Source organism: Trachypithecus francoisi, unplaced genomic scaffold, assembly GCF_009764315.1.
Source record: "Trachypithecus francoisi isolate TF-2019V2 unplaced genomic scaffold, Tfra_2.0 Contig01461, whole genome shotgun sequence".
Taxonomy (NCBI): domain Eukaryota; kingdom Metazoa; phylum Chordata; class Mammalia; order Primates; family Cercopithecidae; genus Trachypithecus; species Trachypithecus francoisi.
The window spans coordinates 8,227,696-8,245,629 of NW_022681433.1; the positions used below are offsets into that span (position 1 = coordinate 8,227,696).

At 33.0% G+C, this 17,934-nt stretch overlaps 1 protein-coding gene across 8 annotated transcripts in view; it reads right to left on the minus strand.

Annotated features, from left to right (window-relative positions):
- The window catches only part of NBEA (neurobeachin), a 786,519-nt gene that overhangs the window by 546,662 nt on the left and 221,923 nt on the right, over positions 1-17,934 (minus strand). For 6 of the 8 annotated variants that reach the window (XM_033235381.1, XM_033235398.1, XM_033235408.1 and 3 more), the window contains 5 exons: positions 15,046-15,054; positions 12,602-12,782; positions 10,477-10,607; positions 6,383-6,490; positions 967-1,135 (listed from right to left, as the gene is read on the minus strand). In XM_033235381.1, coding sequence (XP_033091272.1) covers positions 967-1,135; positions 6,383-6,490; positions 10,477-10,607; positions 12,602-12,782; positions 15,046-15,054 — 598 coding nt within the window. The remainder of the gene's footprint in view (positions 1-966; positions 1,136-6,382; positions 6,491-10,476; positions 10,608-12,601; positions 12,783-15,045; positions 15,055-17,934) is intronic. The other 2 variants (XM_033235426.1, XM_033235435.1) reach the window with 1 other exon arrangement.

Sequence of the window (17,934 nt, forward strand, 5' to 3'; positions counted from 1 at the left end):
ACATAATCCATATCTACATGACATCAATAAAAGGTATATGAAATATGATATGCTTATGAAAAACAAGATGCAGAGATTTGACCACTAATTTCTACTCACTTTTTAAAATATCCATTTTATTTATAAATCATATGCATTTATTTAGGAAAGAAAATTTCAACTACAAATTAATCCAGTGGTATATGAAATAACCATTAGGTTATCAAGGTCTCACTGCAAACAACAGAGAAACAACCTTGATATAAACACCTGGAAGGAAATGACAGTGATAGGTGTCCAATATTAAAATGTTAGCTGCCAGAAACTGTGTTTACGCTGTTCAAGTAGAGTGGACAAAGCTAGTAATGCAAGAACAGATGTAACATGAGCATTTTCTGCAAATGAAAAAGGCAACATGACCCAAGGTGGTTCATTGTTGTCCATGTTAACTTTCCACAAGTCTTTGATTTTAGTTGAGGCCACTTTGGTATAAAGTTTAGAACATATGTTTGATTATAAATCACTGACAGAGTATTTAGATACTGAATTAACTATATACAGCTAAAAAAGAAAAAAAACTAACTTCTGAGCTTGGCTATAAAGATGTGTATTTTGACTTATCCTTGGCATTAATAACTCTATAATGACTTTCTACTTCCATGTTCATAAAGGTTAAAAAAGTAATATATTTAAAAAGTAGGAGTTACTTGCATATTACATAATGGTATAAATTAATGATTTATATTAATAAACGAGAAACACTGAAACCAAAGCTGTACTAATAAAATGAGAATGTTGCAACTATATAGAAATACCATTCACACATTTTCATGGAATTAAGGAATACTAAATTAGCATTTCTATACCAACCATTCATAAATATTTGAGGTGATTATGAAGAGGTCCAGTTCAAATCTAGATGTAAAGGTGGAAAAAAAAGGAGATACATCATGGTGAAAATTCAAATAATTATACAATGTTAAGTACCTGTACTTGTTGGTGAATTTATTTCTTGTCTGATGTTTCTACCTGGTTGGCTTCCAGTTCTTGTAGTCTCTCTCTGAGGTTCTAGTATGTCACGGTACTTGGAAACCATCAGAACCGAAATGAAGTAAACAACAGCCAGAGCTAAGAACTGTGCCTGTTTGCTATCATCCTATGAAAAATGAAAAGACAGTGTTAACACTCTAACTTTTTGAAGTATAAGTTCTTAAAGCACTAGAAACTGCTATTTCATTATGTTTACGGAGACAAAATATGATATGTAACTTTTATGAAAACCTGCTAAATATATATTTCTATTTAATAAGTATTATTTAACTACAAATATAGAACTCCCAAAATATATCACCTATAGATTGGAAAGTAATTTCCAAAAACTAGAATATTAAAATTTTATTATTTGTCCTATTTTGTCCATTATTATCTACTACTTACATAACAACATGGTATGTGTGCTTATAAAATACATAGATGGCACAAAGTTGAAAAGAATAATTTAATGTCCTGAATTTTTTAAAAATCAAGAGTTTTATATATTATAACTGAATAAAATTAATAGGATAAAACTACAACTAAAATACATATAAAATCCTAGCATAACTGGAGCAAGAGACTATATGAACACAAAACAGAGGAGAAATAAACAATGGGGGAGCATTAAACATGAATTTACATAAGCTCAATATGAGCCAGAAGTGTGATTATGGCAGCATGAGAAAAAGCTAATTCAATCTTCAATCATATCAATAGGTAACGTTTGACAAATCCTTCTAGACACTGGCTTAGGCAAAGATTTCATGACCAAGAACCCAAAAGCAAATGCAACAAAAACAAAGATAAACAGGCAGGATTAAACTAATGAGCTTCTGCACAGCAAAAGGATCAGTCAGCAGAATAAACAGACAACTCACAGAGTGGGAGAAATTCTTCACAATCTATACATCCAACAAAGGACTAATAGCCACAATCTACAAGGAACTCAAACAAATTAGCAAAAAAAAAAAAAAAAAAAAAAAAAAAAACTCATCTAAAAGTGGGCTAAAGATATAAATAGACAATCCCCAAAAGAAGATATACAAATGGCCAACAAATATATGAAAAAATGCTCAACATCACTAATTATCAGGGAAACGCAAATCAAAACCACAATGTAATACCACCTTACTCTCCCAAGAATGGCCATAATAAAAAAATAATAGATATTAGTACAGATGCCGTGAAAAGAAAACACTTCTACACTGCTGGTGGGAATGTAAACTAGTACAACCACTGTGGAAAACAGTGTGGAGATTCCCTAAAGAACTAAAAGAATTGTAATTTGATCCCGGAAACCCACTACTGGGTATTTACCCAGAGGAAAAGAAGTCATTATATGAAAAAGATACTTGCACATGCACGTTTATAGCAGCACAATTTTCAATCGCAAAAATGTGGAACCAGCCCAAATGCCCAACTACCAATGAATGGATAAAGAAACTGTGGTATGTATACACTACGTCAAACTACTCAGCCATAAAAAGTAATGAAATAATGGTATTTGCAGCAACCTGGATGGGACTGGAGACTATTATTCTAAGTGAAGTAAGTAACTCTGGAATGGAAAACCATCATATGTTCTCACTCATAAGTGGAAGCTAAGCTATGACACAAAGGCATAAGAATGATACAATGGAGTCTGGGGACTAGGAGGGAAAAGGGTGGGAAGTGGGTAAGGGATAAAAAGACTATAAATTGGGTTCGGTGTATATTGCTCAGGTGACGGGTGCATCAAAATCTCATAAATTGCCAATTAAAGAACTCACTCATGCATTCAAATACTACTGTTCCCCAAAAACATATGGAAATAAAACATTTTTAAAAAAGAAATAATAGTCCACTATTCTGCACAGGAAAAATGACCTCTAAAACACTGCCAATATTTCAGGCTCCTCATTTCCAAACTCAAAGATAAAATGGAGTTTTTCCAGAGGAGAACAGCAAATGGTAAAAGGTCTGAAAAAAACCTAGGTAACTCAGAAAGTGACGACAGTTAAAACACTGGCTGTGATGTGGTAAGTGAGATAACTTTAAAATAAGTATGCTTTCCAAAAATATAATAAGCTGCATGTAACCTTGAGAGCTCTATTCAAAAAGCCTAGGTAAACTTCCTTCAGGGAAATAATGATAAGTATATCAAGTCTAAACTATGTGACCTCTAATACACTAGAGTATATCTAAGGAATAAAATGTGAATCTGTATTAAGCTTCTTTTATAAGCTAGGTAAAACTGATACTTTCAAACCAAAACTGAAAGCAGTTACTATAGCCCACAGACAATAGGCAGAATAAGAAATAAGGAAAACAAATAAGCAATCAATTATAGTAACTTGATTAACAGGCACTTTATATTTATTACTTCATCTAAGCACAGTGCAAATAAAATTCATAATTTATGTGCATTTGTAAGCAAAAAGCAAATAAGACATATTTACTGATGATTTAATAGTGTGAAACAGTCTGACTAACGGGGAAAATGACCAAAATACATAAAATCTGTTCCGAATTATTCTCAATTTACTATTTCATACATTGTGGGTTACAGTTTTTCTACAGATACTTTGTCTTACAAACTGTTTAAAATGCATATTCTTTGCATTAAAAGCTGATAGGATAAACACACAGAGAAGTGAAGAAATCAAATACCTAAGCAGTTATTACAAAGGAAAATGAAGCACAATCAGATTAAGAAAAGATACTGACCAAGAACTGATTCACACATTGCTCAAGCTGTGACAGACCATAATATCCCACAATACTTCTATTTCTAACACTAGAAACTCAGTACCAGGCAATCAGAAGGCATTCAACAAATATGTGTGGAATGAATGAATGAATGCCAACTACGGAGTGGTAGAGCTGTAAATAACAGACACTAAACTGCTGTCACAGATAGACGAAAACCTCCTTTATATATGGCATGAAAAGAGTTAGCTTTTTTTTTTTTTTTTAATCCAGACATCCTAGTCAATTGTGCTTCTTATTTCCAGTTCTGTCAATATAGACAGAGGCTAAACATCTGGGGAATGACTGGATTTTTGTACAAATTAATTGACTTGCTCAGGTATTTTATTACTGAGAAGACATGAGCTGTATAATGTTTCTCCTATCTGCTTTAAGTGTTGCCACGGTGTACCTTCCCAACAACATCAAGGTAATATAACTTGTGTTAATTGGGTTTATATTATGTATCAAGCACTAAATCCATATTATTCTAAGCTTCCAGCTAAGGGTTAAGAAAAAGTTAAGACTCAGAAACACTGAGACCACACAACTGGTATAAGGTAGAGTCAGAATTCCAACCCAGATCTTTCCAAAGAATTCTCTTTTCATCACCATATTTCACAGATATAACGACTGCTGGGTTATCCAAAATATTTATAAAATATCCATGAATTTAAGGGAAATGATGATCATCTACCATATAACCTAATTCAAAATTTACTAACAAGTTAAACACAATGTCACCCTTAAGAGAAACTCCTTCGGTACGTTATATGTTACATCTGACTGTGCCTTTGGAGGTGAAGATGTGCTCCATGTTTTTAATCATTCATTAATTAAAAAAAAAAATCCTTTCCACAGGACATTTTTTTCATGAAGACTATTCCCATTTCTAAATGGTTAAACCGTCAGTAAAAATAGTATCTTCTTTCCAAGCTTAGATTACAGTTTAGATTACAGTGAGTTCTTATATTGTGGTTTTTATACGTTAATGTAGTCTCCCTTTTAAAAAATACCTTCCTTTTTTTATTAATTATAAACACAATATAGGTTTATTATAGAAAATTTAAAACTACAAAAAATCATTAAAGGATAAAGAAAAAAATAAAATCTGTTTCCCTAGAGATTATCATTGGTGGAATACTGGTACATTTTTTCAGTCTTTTTTTAAAAATAAAGATGCACATATGTACATACATACAACCAGTATACGTACGTAATACTTGTGTAATAAAAGTATTTTTACATGCTGTTGATTTCTCTTAAAATATATCATGATCATTTTCCCTTGTCATTAAATTTCCTTCAAAAATATGTGCTTAAAGGCTGAATAGGTCACTGCCAAACGACTAGGTCAAGATTTTTTAGGCTAAAATTCTATTATTGGATATCTATAATGTTGCCAAATTTCCTGTAGACATCTCTGATGAAAACATTAAGTTAAACAAATTCTGACTAGAACTACTGGGTTCTAGCGGTTCACTGGGACATCAATATTTGTAAGAGTTTTAACCATATCGGCAAAGAGCTATTTGAAAGCTCAAACACTAGTTTGACAGAGCAGGTTTTGCTGCACCCAGGCAATGGGTATTATCATTTAAAATTTTTTAGTTTATTTAATAGTGAAAAATATACCACTCTTGTGTTAATCTGCATTCTGTTGACTACTAGGGATATCGAATTTTTATCATGTTTCTTGCCTTGTGTCCATTGCCTATTTTTCTGTTGGTATGTTTGGAATTTTCCTAGCATTTTATAAATAATATATATTAAACAGAGCGACGATTTTTCTATTGTACATTCCTAACATACAGCATTATTTTATATAACCTAAACATATTTCAATCATTTTCTAAAATACAAAGCATGCCATTCAGTTTACTGTTAAATATAAATTTCAAATACAACTTTCTTCTACATTTCATATAGAATCAACTAAGTAAGAATCATCAACTAAAACAAGAAAAACAGAATTCAAAGTGGCTGGTTTATAATAACTATGTTAAGAGATGCTGTCAGCATTGAATCTGATGTGAAACACCATATATGTTTCTATGCAATTTCTGAAAAGGCCAGTCTTACTTTTACTTATCTGGAGTAACTGATCCTAAGATTGGAGGGTTCCATGAAACCTCTTTAACCTATCTTTTCCCTTTAGCTTTATTAAGCTATCTTTCTAACTCCAATTCCCACAGATACCTGTATTTTTTAAATGCAGATTATTCTTTAATGGCCCCTCCTCCAAAAGCAATTGTCAGTAACACCTAATGAATTAATCCCTTTCATCCATAATGTAAGGAACATTAATAACAAAATTTTAGTACCTGGAAATGGAACAAGGAATACGAACAAAGAAGTAGATGTTACAAGGTAAAATTAATTATAATTTTTCAGAGCTAGTCCTATTCTTAGTATGCAAGCAACTTACATCAAAATTTCAGGCCACTTTTTAAAAGTAACATTATCAATAAGCTTTCAGAGAAAGCTAAGGTTCAACCACTTTATAATGAGAAGTACACAATAAACCAACAATCCCAGATACTAGGGAATGTCATTTTCATAAGCAGCTTTCTTATAAAACGTATTTCATAAGAATGAAGTAGAAGGTTTATTTCAGGGAAAGCAATCATGGATAACTTACCACATCCCGAAAGACAACAGCACGAAGGCGATTGATATCAACATCCTGAAGAAGTCTATCAGGATCCTTAATAGGAGAAAGGTTACCTGGAACATTTTCCAATGGAGTCTTTAAAAATAAAAAGAATTGTGAATAGATAATATATTACAGATAATATATAGAAGTATCATTTCTTAATTCATGCTAAACTGGCCACATCATGTATCTCCTCCTCTCTGAGTTGAGATTTATTAATAATAATCCTCTATTACAATGCACATTTTCTGTTCTCTACTCATGTCATGGTTTCCATACTAGTATTCTTGTTCTTTACTGGCACAGCTACCCTATAGACTCATAAAGGCAGGTAAGATTGTGGAAGAGGCCGGGCGCGGTGGCTCAAGCCTGTAATCCCAGCACTTTGGGAGGCTGAGACGGGCGGATCACGAGGTCAGGAGATCGAGACCATCCTGGCTAACACGGTGAAACCCCGTCTCTACTAAAAAATACAAAAAACTAGCCGGGCGAGGTGGCGGGCGCCTGTAGTCCCAGCTACTTGGGAGGCTGAGGCAGGAGAATGGCGTGAACCCGGGAGGCGGAGCTTGCAGTGAGATCCGGCCACTGCACTCAGCCCCCACGGCGACAGAGTGAGACTCCGTCTCAAAAAAAAAAAAAAAAAAAAAAGATTGTGGAAGAATAAAGATTCATCTTGGACTTCAGAAGATTTCCTGAGCCTCACTTTCTCTACCTCTAGTTAACAAATCTCTTTGAGTCTCTGGGTTCACTTATCCATCATGCTTTTTATAATATATGAGATTATTATACTACATTACTATATGAGATTTTATATGTGTAACCATTTCATAGTCTATCCAAGGTTAGAAAAGGTAAGATTTAAAAAAATCAGTCTGCCGGGAGCGGTGGCTCAAGCCTGTAATTCCAGCACTTTGGGAGGCCGAGACGGGCGGATCACGAGGTCAGGAGATCGAGACCATCCTGGCTAACACGGTGAAACCCCGTCTCTACTAAAAAATACAAAAAACTAGCCGGGCGAGGTGGCGGGCGCCTGTAGTCCCAGCTACTTGGGAGGCTGAGGCAGGAGAATGGCGTGAACCCGGAGGCGGAGCTTGCAGTGAGCTGAGATCGGCCACTGCACTCAGCCCCCACGGCGACAGAGTGAGACTCCGTCTCAAAAAAAAAAAAAAAAAAAAAAGATTGTGGAAGAATAAAGATTCATCTTGGACTTCAGAAGATTTCCTGAGCCTCACTTTCTCTACCTCTAGTTAACAAATCTCTTTGAGTCTCTGGGTTCACTTATCCATCATGCTTTTTATAATATATGAGATTATTATACTACATTACTATATGAGATTTTATATGTGTAACCATTTCATAGTCTATCCAAGGTTAGAAAAGGTAAGATTTAAAAAAATCAGTCTGCCGGGAGCGGTGGCTCAAGCCTGTAATTCCAGCACTTTGGGAGGCCGAGACGGGCAGATCACGAGGTCAGGAGATCGAGACCATCCTGGCGAACACGGTGAAACCCCGTCTCTACTAAAAACACAAAAACTAGCCGGGCGACGTGGCGGGCGCCTGTAGTCCCAGCTACTCGGGAGGCTGAGGCAGGAGAACGGCGTAAACCCGGGAGGCGGAGCTTGCAGTGAGCTGAGATCCGGCCACTGCACTCCAGCCTGGGCGACAGAGCGAGACTCCGCCTCAATAAAAAAAAAAAAAAAAAATCAGTCACGGCCCATTAAAGCTGAAAGACATTAAAGATTGTTACCAACAAAACGTTTTATAGTTAAAGGAACAAACATCTACAAATTTCAGGTAATCTAGTCACATAGTAGACTACTAAGTGAACTAGGTTCCCTGGAACTCAATCAAGTACTTTCTCACTTATACAGTGTGTTTAAAACGGTATGGATTAAATTAGATAACATGTATAATGCAAAATACAATTCCAGCCCATAATAGGTATGTACTTGTTGTTACTCTAACAATGAAAAATAAACAGGGTACCTTCTATTTCTCAATGAATGTCAATCATGATATTCTACCCCAAAATTAAAATGTTTGATTACTTGGCAGCACACGATAGTAAAATATTTAAAGGTTGATAGTATCTGGTTTCCATTACAATTCAAAACTTCTGGCTATATGACCATCGGTGAGAAGTTAACCTCTCTGAACCTTAGCTACATCATTTGATTTAACAGACTAATAATATTTACTACAGGGTGGTTAAAGAAAATAATACATAATTTACAGCATAAATAACACAGACTTTAAAATTAGAAATATTTTCTTTTCTATATGATGTATTTCTCTACCCCAATCTAATTTGATCCTTATAAAGACAACATGATAGGAAAAGCTTGCGTAATTGTTCCTTTTCACACAGTATAAAAATGAGGTCGCACGAAGGTACGGAACTCATGCAAGACACTTGCAAGAAACTTTCCTACTGTAGTCCCAGCTACTTGGGAGGCCGAGGCAGGAGAATCGCTTGAACCCAGGAGGCGGAGGTGGCAGTGAGCCGAGATTGCGCCATTACACTCCACCCTGGCAACAGAGCGAGACTCTGCCTCAAAAAAAAAAAAAATTACTCTAAAGTTACAAGGATCTATAACACGTAGACACTGCCCTCAAGTATCTATCTGTCTACTATGCCTACACAAATGATATGAGGCATTATTGATAATCCATTTGTATTTAATTTCCCAAGCAAATAAGAGCACTATGGGGCTGGGCGCGGTGGCTCAAGCCTGTAATCCCAGCACTTTGGGAGGCCGAGACGGGCGGATCACGAGGTCAGGAGATGGAGACCATCCTGGCTAACACGGTGAAACCCCGTCTCTACTAAAAATGCAAAAAACCAGCCGGGCGAGGTGGCCGGCGCCTGTAGTCAAAGCTACTCCGGAGGCTGAGGCAGGAGAATGGCGTAAACCCGGGAGGCGGAGCCTGCAGTGAGCTGAGATCCGGACACTGCACTCCAGCCCGGGCGACAGAGCAAGACTCGTCTCAAAAAAAAAAAAAAAAAAAAAAGAGCACTATGGAGTCCTGTGAGCAGCAAATAATATACAGTCAAATTACAAATGTTCTCTGACAGTAGTGAAAAGAAAAAAACTACAACACTGCAAATAACCGACTAATAGGATAAATATACGGTCAGTCTGCTTGCCATCTGCAGAAGTTTAAAGCAACAGAACTTTAAGATGCATTAAACTTCTATTTCACACCTTCACTTATTGAGCAAAAAGTTACCGTATCAACATTAGACATGTAATTACAAGTATAATCAGTGATAACAGACCTATGTAATGTTATGAAAACAACAAACAGAAGAAACAACCCTAAACTGACTGGGGTGGTAGTGAGGGTGTCAAAAAACATTTTCCTGAGAAAATGTAGCATTTAATGTAACCCAGTAGTTGCACAGATTTTAGCTGGATAAAAAGTAAGGATGAATACTTCATGGAAAGGAAATTATATAAAAGTCTGAGAAGTTAGGGGAAATCGCTTCTTTTGATGAACTGAGTGAAGTCTATGGTATGACTAAAACAGCACAAGCAAGGGTAACAGCACAAGCAAGAGCTGCTGCCGGAGAAGTAAGCAAGGACCAGGCACAGAACCTCAGAAAGCATGTTAACGAAACCGGATGTGACGCCAAGGGCCAGCTAAGCATATGATAAAGAGAGCTGATTTAGAAAGAAAATTAATAGTATATTTCAAAATACTCCATTCATTGAATGGGGATTCAATGAGTTTTTGTTGACTATTATGCCTACCCATTTAAAAGGAGAATTACTCATACATTAAACTCTGTGAAAATATATGACTATTAAAAATAGAAATAACCGTTTTTAGTGCTAATTATAATATTTGTAAGAATTTTATCAAGTAGAAATTGTTAGTAACTTCATTTAATAACCAAAACACACAAATCTCAGAGAAGTCAAGTAATCTTGGTAACAAAATTGTGAAGCAGCCTAGAGCTGCCTGATGAGAATGCCCTTGCTCTCTATCGCTGAGCAATTGGCACTTTGTTCTCATCAACTTAAAAAAGACTTTTTTCAGGTCAATTATATTTGACCAAAAAAAAGTTTACTTACCTTCGAAGCTGCTGTGGCAGTCACACTTTGGGGAACTTCCTGAGGTTTACTGCTTCCATGGGAAGATTTATTTCCCCTGTCTCTCTGTCTTTGCCGACATTCTAAACAGTTTCTCACAGCAACACAACAAACTATTTAAAAATTCAAAAACATATTGTTAATATAAATTGTTGACTCTGATATCCTGGAAAAAGTTGCAAGTTTATTTCTTCTTCCCTTTCTTTCCCCTTGCTTCATAAATTATTAATCTTAAAATCAACTAGAGCAATAATTTTTAAAATTATGAAATACAATAGTGAAAGTACCTAAAAAATATACATATAGCTAAAAATAAAACAAAATACCCATATACCACCAGCCAGCTGAAGAAACAAAACATTACCAGAGGCTCTGAAACCCCCAATGTATCCTTCCTTATTCTGTTACCTTCTGAGCTTCACAGTTCTGAATTTATGGATCAATAAAATTTTTTTAAACTAAAACTCATATTTGATTTAAAAATTTAATAAAGCTTCTGCCCTTAATTTGACTATCTTGTCGACTCTACTGAGCACAACTTCCCATTTCGGTCAATAATACAGTACATCTGTATACTCAAGTATCACAGGTCCCCAAATCCACCTTCCTTCATGTTGGGAAAGTCTCTGGGCTTTGTCAATAAGCATTCAATATGGACACATTTTTATTTACTCATTTGTTTTAAGAAGCAGTAGAGTACTGTGACAAATAGTAGAGTTTGAAATCAGACCACCTGAGTTTGAATCCTGTATTTTCCAGTTTGGAGCTGTGTGGTTTTAGGCCAGCTGCTTAAACTATCTGTGCCTCAGTTTTTGCACATGTAAAATGAGGATGAACAAAGTAACTGCCTTACAGGGCTGTTGTGAGGATTAACTGAATATACAGAAAGTGCTTAGAACTATAAATAGCATAGGAGGTAATATAAAAGTGTTTTATTCTTATCCACTTATAAAAGTTTTCTGTGGTTGATGAAACAACTCAATGTGCTAGTAGTATTAGGATAAAAATGAAACAGGGAGTAAAGTCTTGGACTATATTGAAAAATAAAAGTGCAGAATAACCAAATAAATGCAGGTTTCAAGATATTGAGCCATTTTTTAAAAATATATAACTCTTTCTCACACAGTTCATTTGGCAGCTCTTGTTATACATCAATGGAAATGTCCTTAATGGCCCAGTCAGTTACCCCACACCTCTTGGTTGCCAGAAAGATCTTAATGTGGTCAATCTTTCTCTTAAAATGAATACAAAATGATTCCTCTCAGCTTGCCTGTCTTTAAATAAATAATATGAAACAAACTAAAAAAATAGGTTTCATCCCACCATTCTTAAACCAAGTCTTTGTTCCTTTCTTGAATCAGAAATGAATTTCTGACATAATCTTTAAAAGTTATGGGTGAAAACAGTACCTATCAGGAATGTCCTCTCTATTTCATGCCTTGCAGTTCTTATGTCCTGCTCATGATCTAAGGCAAGTACAAAAAGAGCAGTTTTCTGATTGTTTTGAAAGTCTAAATAGTGTAAATAAATGTTCCTTTTAAGAGAGGTAGAAATGGTTCTTACCTAAAAAATTCATTCAGATTTACTAAGAGGTTTCAGTGCTAAAGTTTCACTGCCTCACAGATAAAAAGTGAACAGCACGGGTATAACAATGTTTATTAGGGATATTTGTTCACCCCAAGTAAGATTAGGGTAGTTTATTTTAACCTTCTAGCATTATGTGTATCTGACATGTTTGTGGGGCCAGGACACGACCCTCAGTATTAGTTTACCAAAATTGGATTCATAAATGGATTTGCATTAAAATCACTTCAACGACAAATTGATAGTCTTATTGATTTTGAAAGAATTTCAAGTATATTTCACTCTTGATTTCAAATTATGAACCATCTTTAAGATGATCAGTTCTGTGAAATCTCCAACGTGAAGGCATAAATTTTTTAAAATTTAGTAATTCCGATTAATTATAAAAACAATCTCCATATCTCAAGATAATCTCTATATTATAAAATCAACTTATATAATCAATATTTTATGTACCATAGCACTTTATAAAGCTGATCTGTAGATAATTATTTGACAGGCATAACTGTTTTAACAGACTTACCTAATCTTAGGCACTGTCGCATTAAACCTCCAGAAGACATGTTTTTCTCAGCTTCAATCTCACTAAAATTTAGAGAGCTTGCAAACACAAGCACATCAACCATAGCCATCAGCCGGCCGAGGAAAGTTACTGCTGTCTCAGCTGACATGCCTTGTGTCACTTCAATATTTTCCAATTCCGTCTTCAGAAAAGTAGAAGATTGAAGTCTTGTTTAAAATTTGGAAATTTGGAAATATAATACATATACATACATACTACAGGTGAACACAAATTTAATATATTTATCATATTTTATTAATAAAATAAAAGATCAACTAATTCCATATATCACCAGAGCTGGTTACCGAATTTGGTTACTTTACCTATCAATTATCCTTGAATAAAGGAAAAGCCCATTTTAAAATCAACATTAGCTTTAAATGTCTTTAGTTATAAAAATGACATTCTAAACTTAAGATCATTTCACAAAGATATTAGAGAGAACCACATATATGTACTTATACTAGTTTTGTTTTGTAATTTATAAAGATTTTACATTGATATTTCTTTCCTAAAATCTTCATTCCCATTAATAAAAATATATGCTTTAATTTTTCTTTCCTATAGATGTATGATGAATAATAGGGAAAATATATGGTAATTTAACTTAGTATCAAAATGAGATGGCTGTCAAATTAGAGTACATAACAATTTCTTGTCCATTTTAGAGTCAACTGAAATACTAGGTACTTTACATGTACGATAAAACTCCAGAGTAAAAATAATCAAGATCACTAACTCGTCTACAGATATTTAACTCGTGACTTATAAAACACTAGTAATAAAAAGAATCATAGCATTCTAGATTGGAAACTACTTTCACTACATTTCTGATTCCAGAGGGAATATTACAAAGTATTGTTGTTTCTTAAAATGCATAACATTATGATTTTTTAAACAATGTCAACATTTCTTATTTTGTTTTGCACCGTGGACTATATAGCATTTTAATTATTTTTGTTCCTTATGACCAGGCTACATTTTATCAGTGCCTCAAGGAACCAAGGATGGGAATACTTTATAAGCAAAAAATAATATTGTTTAAATTTTCTGAAAACGGGCACACTAGCCATTCCAATCAACATTACCTCTTAACCAAATGATAAATTCAACTACAAGGTTAGCATATGTAATAGGTATCTACTCCTATTTAATGTTTCATTTTGACATTGTTTATAGCCATCATTATACCTAAACTTCTCCCTCCTTAAAGAAGCAGAAGCATTAACATGGAAATGTGAGCAGAAAACACTGAAAAAATACCTCAAAATACTCAAAACATTTCTTGTGTACAAAGTGGGTAGCAAAAATGATAGGTGACTACTGCAAGCATTATATAACTAAGCTCAGTTTTAAATGATGTATAAAATGTAACAACCATTCCTCCTTCCATTTAACAACAAAATAGCGTTAAAATCATTCTCTCTAAAATGAGCCTGGAAAAAGACAGAAATGTGTTTTCAGTTGTTACAACATTATGCCAATTCAGTACACACGGCATAAAGAAATGATTAATTCATTACTTGGACTTTAAAATGCAGATTCTTTACTTCTTAGCACTTCATGAATATACAGCATCACTTCATAGTATCAATTAAAATCTATGACAATGACATCATAGCTCACAAGAAAAAGTTTTAAATCTGTTTCAATTTAAAATGTTCTATAAAGGAATGAAGAACTTGGCCATTTCTTAGGTCTATCAAATACTGTAAATAATTTTTCAAACATTAGAATTTAGAATATCTAGATCTGTGTTCTCAAAGAAATTCTTCATCATTTTGAATCACTGAAATTGCAAGATAGCTATCTCTCTATATTCATTATTTAATGGTTTTGAGTGTTTTGACCTGTCAAACTATGCTTTCATTTCAAAATGAGTGAATTATAAATAGAATTATTAAAGTGTCCATATAATCCACCAAAGTGTTTTTTTGACTGAAAAAATTAAATTTTAAAGTAAAAGGCATTTTCGACACAATAGTCTAAAACAGAATTTGTATTCCATTTTATATAAAAGTAATTTTAAAATGAAGTATGCAAGCAGCAAAAGATAAGGCTAAAAAATAAAGATCACTCTCACACAATTATTAAATCTTAATATATTTCATCTAATTTACTTTCCTTAGAACCAATTAAAATCTGATTGTACATATGACTGTAACACCATTGTGTTCATCATGATAGTTTAATGTAGAGATTATTGTGCATAATAAAATAGTAATATATCAATGCATTGGGAAAGTAATCCTTTCAATGACTCTTTTAAATATACAAAAGATATGTCTAATGTTAAAGATGATATGGAAACTCAAAATATAACCAAGTCAAAAATTTCATAAATAAGTAAAAATAAAACTTGAAACTGAAAAGCTGAAAATTACTACAAAAAAAGTAATACTAACCTTAGAACCCTGGACATGCATTAGACAAAACAGACAACAGACCAAAAAAGTACAAGAAAAGGAAATTATTAAATTAAATGAAAATACAATGTAAAATTGAAACACAAAATAATATATTTAAAAATTATATTTGATTATTTTATTAAAAGCAAAATTCTCAGAAGAGATTTTCATTTTAGAAATTACATATGATCAAGGTTAAATATCAAATATTTAGACTTCAACTTATTTTTTATTGTAGTAACTCTGCCCAAATAACATATATATATTAAGTATGGTTCATATATTAGAAATAATGCATACTCTATTTTACAAAGCAAGTATCTTTTCCTATAATTAATGGAACATTTTGATAAATAAGCTAATATAATGCCTCTGTAAAATCCCTACCTCAATTCTGGTTTAGGCAGAAATGACTCAGGGAAATGAACTATTTATACCAACCTCTAGAATTTTCTATAAGAAAATAATGTAATTTGTATTCTCAAATATACAGAACCCTTCCTATAGTTGAAAATTCCCAGAAGCTAATAAAAGAATAAAATATCTGAGAGATTATAACTTATAAACCACTTTCCCATGCTAGAAAATAACTTGATATACTAAACGATGCCTGAATATGAATAAAGGTAATTACATAGGTATTATACTAAGTTTAAGATTTTTATTAAATTAATAATTATATTCATTATATTCAAATATCAGATAGAATTAGGCTTCACAATAAAAATCAACTATTCTTACTTTCTAATTTTTGACAAGTACATGTGAGTATAAATTTTAAAATATGCTATTTTCATGGTACCTTGTATAGGAAAACATATAAAAGCATCCTAAGAATAGTAAAGTATGATCAGTTCTATGAGATAAACAAAAGAAGAGCAAAACCAATAACATTATTCATAATTTTTCCAAATATATTTATGACATATTCTGATAATAATATTAAGTAAACTAAAAGTAAGACTTCGTTATTTTTGGACAAAATAGAAAAAGCAGTTCTCCTTTCTTATAATTATGAAACTGTTAGGAGAGCTAGAAATGTCAGTCTCTACTATTTTTCTGGGACAGAGAAAATTAAGCCCTGAATTAAGTTCCATAATATTCAGTGTTCAGGATGGTTGACCAAAGTGGTCAACTTAAAATCACAACGTGTGTAATTTGTGGTTGATCCATGTTCTTTGTTTTTCTTTTTCTTCTCCAATTTTTTGCTTTCATTCATGACCAACTTAAACAATATATTAGAGAACAAATGAGAGGATTCAATTAACTAGTCATAAAAACATTAACTAAAAAAATCAACAACAAAAATATTGCTGCTTTCCCAAAGCAAAGATTGGCCAAATTACATACTAAAAGGTCTTTTTTTTTCCCTGAGTACTACAGCTAAAACTATTGGTCTAACTCAGAGTTCTGAAACTACTTTTGTAATGTATTTTCTATGCGACATATGAAATTAAGTAATCTAGGTAAAACTGAAACTCCCATAAAGTGCTGCTTCTTCAAGAGTACTAAGTTCAAGGTGCTCAACCTATCATTATAAACAATACATATTCTTTTTTTCTTAAGTTTCCATTAAGGTATGTTCCTTCCAACTAAGATTAAACAGTCAAAATTTTCTTCCATGATGATGATACTATAATAGCAATACAAAAATGTTATCTCTAGTATAAATTACTGTACTCATCTAAATTTCCAGGGCAGAAAAGAGACCACTTCTATGTCAATCTCATAGAAATAGCAGACAAAAAAATTTGTATTGTCTATTGCTGCTTTTGTACTATCACAGCAGAGTTGACTAGCTGTGACAGATGACAATACTGCCAATGAAACCTAAAATATTTCCCATCCGGCCCCATACAAAAAAGGTTTGCGAACTACTGCCATAAACCATTACTATTCCTATTTCTTCATAAAATGCATATAAGAAGAATATTCTGAAAAACTGTATGTATAAACAAAATTACCAGATCACTCAAACCTTAGTTTCAAATGTCTCCATGTCTCTTCATGTATCTAGCATTAAAATTCTAAAAGCACCTACAAGACAATGTTACCTTTGAGTAATCTTCACGTTACCAATGTTTCCTCTTTTTGCTTATCCCTTCCAAAATTCTCTTTTGGCTTTTTACACTTTTAATTTAAACATAAAAAGCCCAAATATTCAGGTTTAATTTCCCTCTTTATTCAACCTCTTCTTTCCTTTATCCCTCTGCTACGTTACAACTTCTAGCAAGAATATTATACAACCCCGTAACACAGAAACGACATTCAGCAGTCAGCACCAATCATAGTTCTACCAGATACAAAATGGGAGAAAGGTTCGGCTATTTCTCTTAAGGAAGCAATCCATTCAGAAAACATAAAATCAGGTATGTTGTACAACCAGGCATAGGTCAAACAGTTAATGGGACAAAATAACAGAAATACAGAAATTGAGAAAATAAACAAAGGTTTCTATAATTGAACGAATTCCCAAGTCTGTTAAGAAAGTCTAGGTAATAAATAATTTTAAATTCCAAACTATAGTGGTCAAAATTGAATTGTAATAACTTTGGAAGTCAACCTCAAAGCGTCAATATATTTACTGTACAATCATCACAAAATAAATAAGCAAATTTGACTGGTGCAATAGTAAATATGCTCTAGTTTACTTCATTATTTGAATATTCTATCTTAATAGCTAAACATCTTTTGACTTTAAAATTTGGAAAACTATTTAATAATGTGAATATTTTAAACCTATACAAATTTTAATAACTTATTGCTAAACTTATTTTTATATAAAAAGTATTTTTTGTTCCATGCAAAATTTAAAAACATTCAATATTACATTTCAAAGTGAATTTCAATACAACCTTTAAAAAATTTCTTCATAACAAATGATAA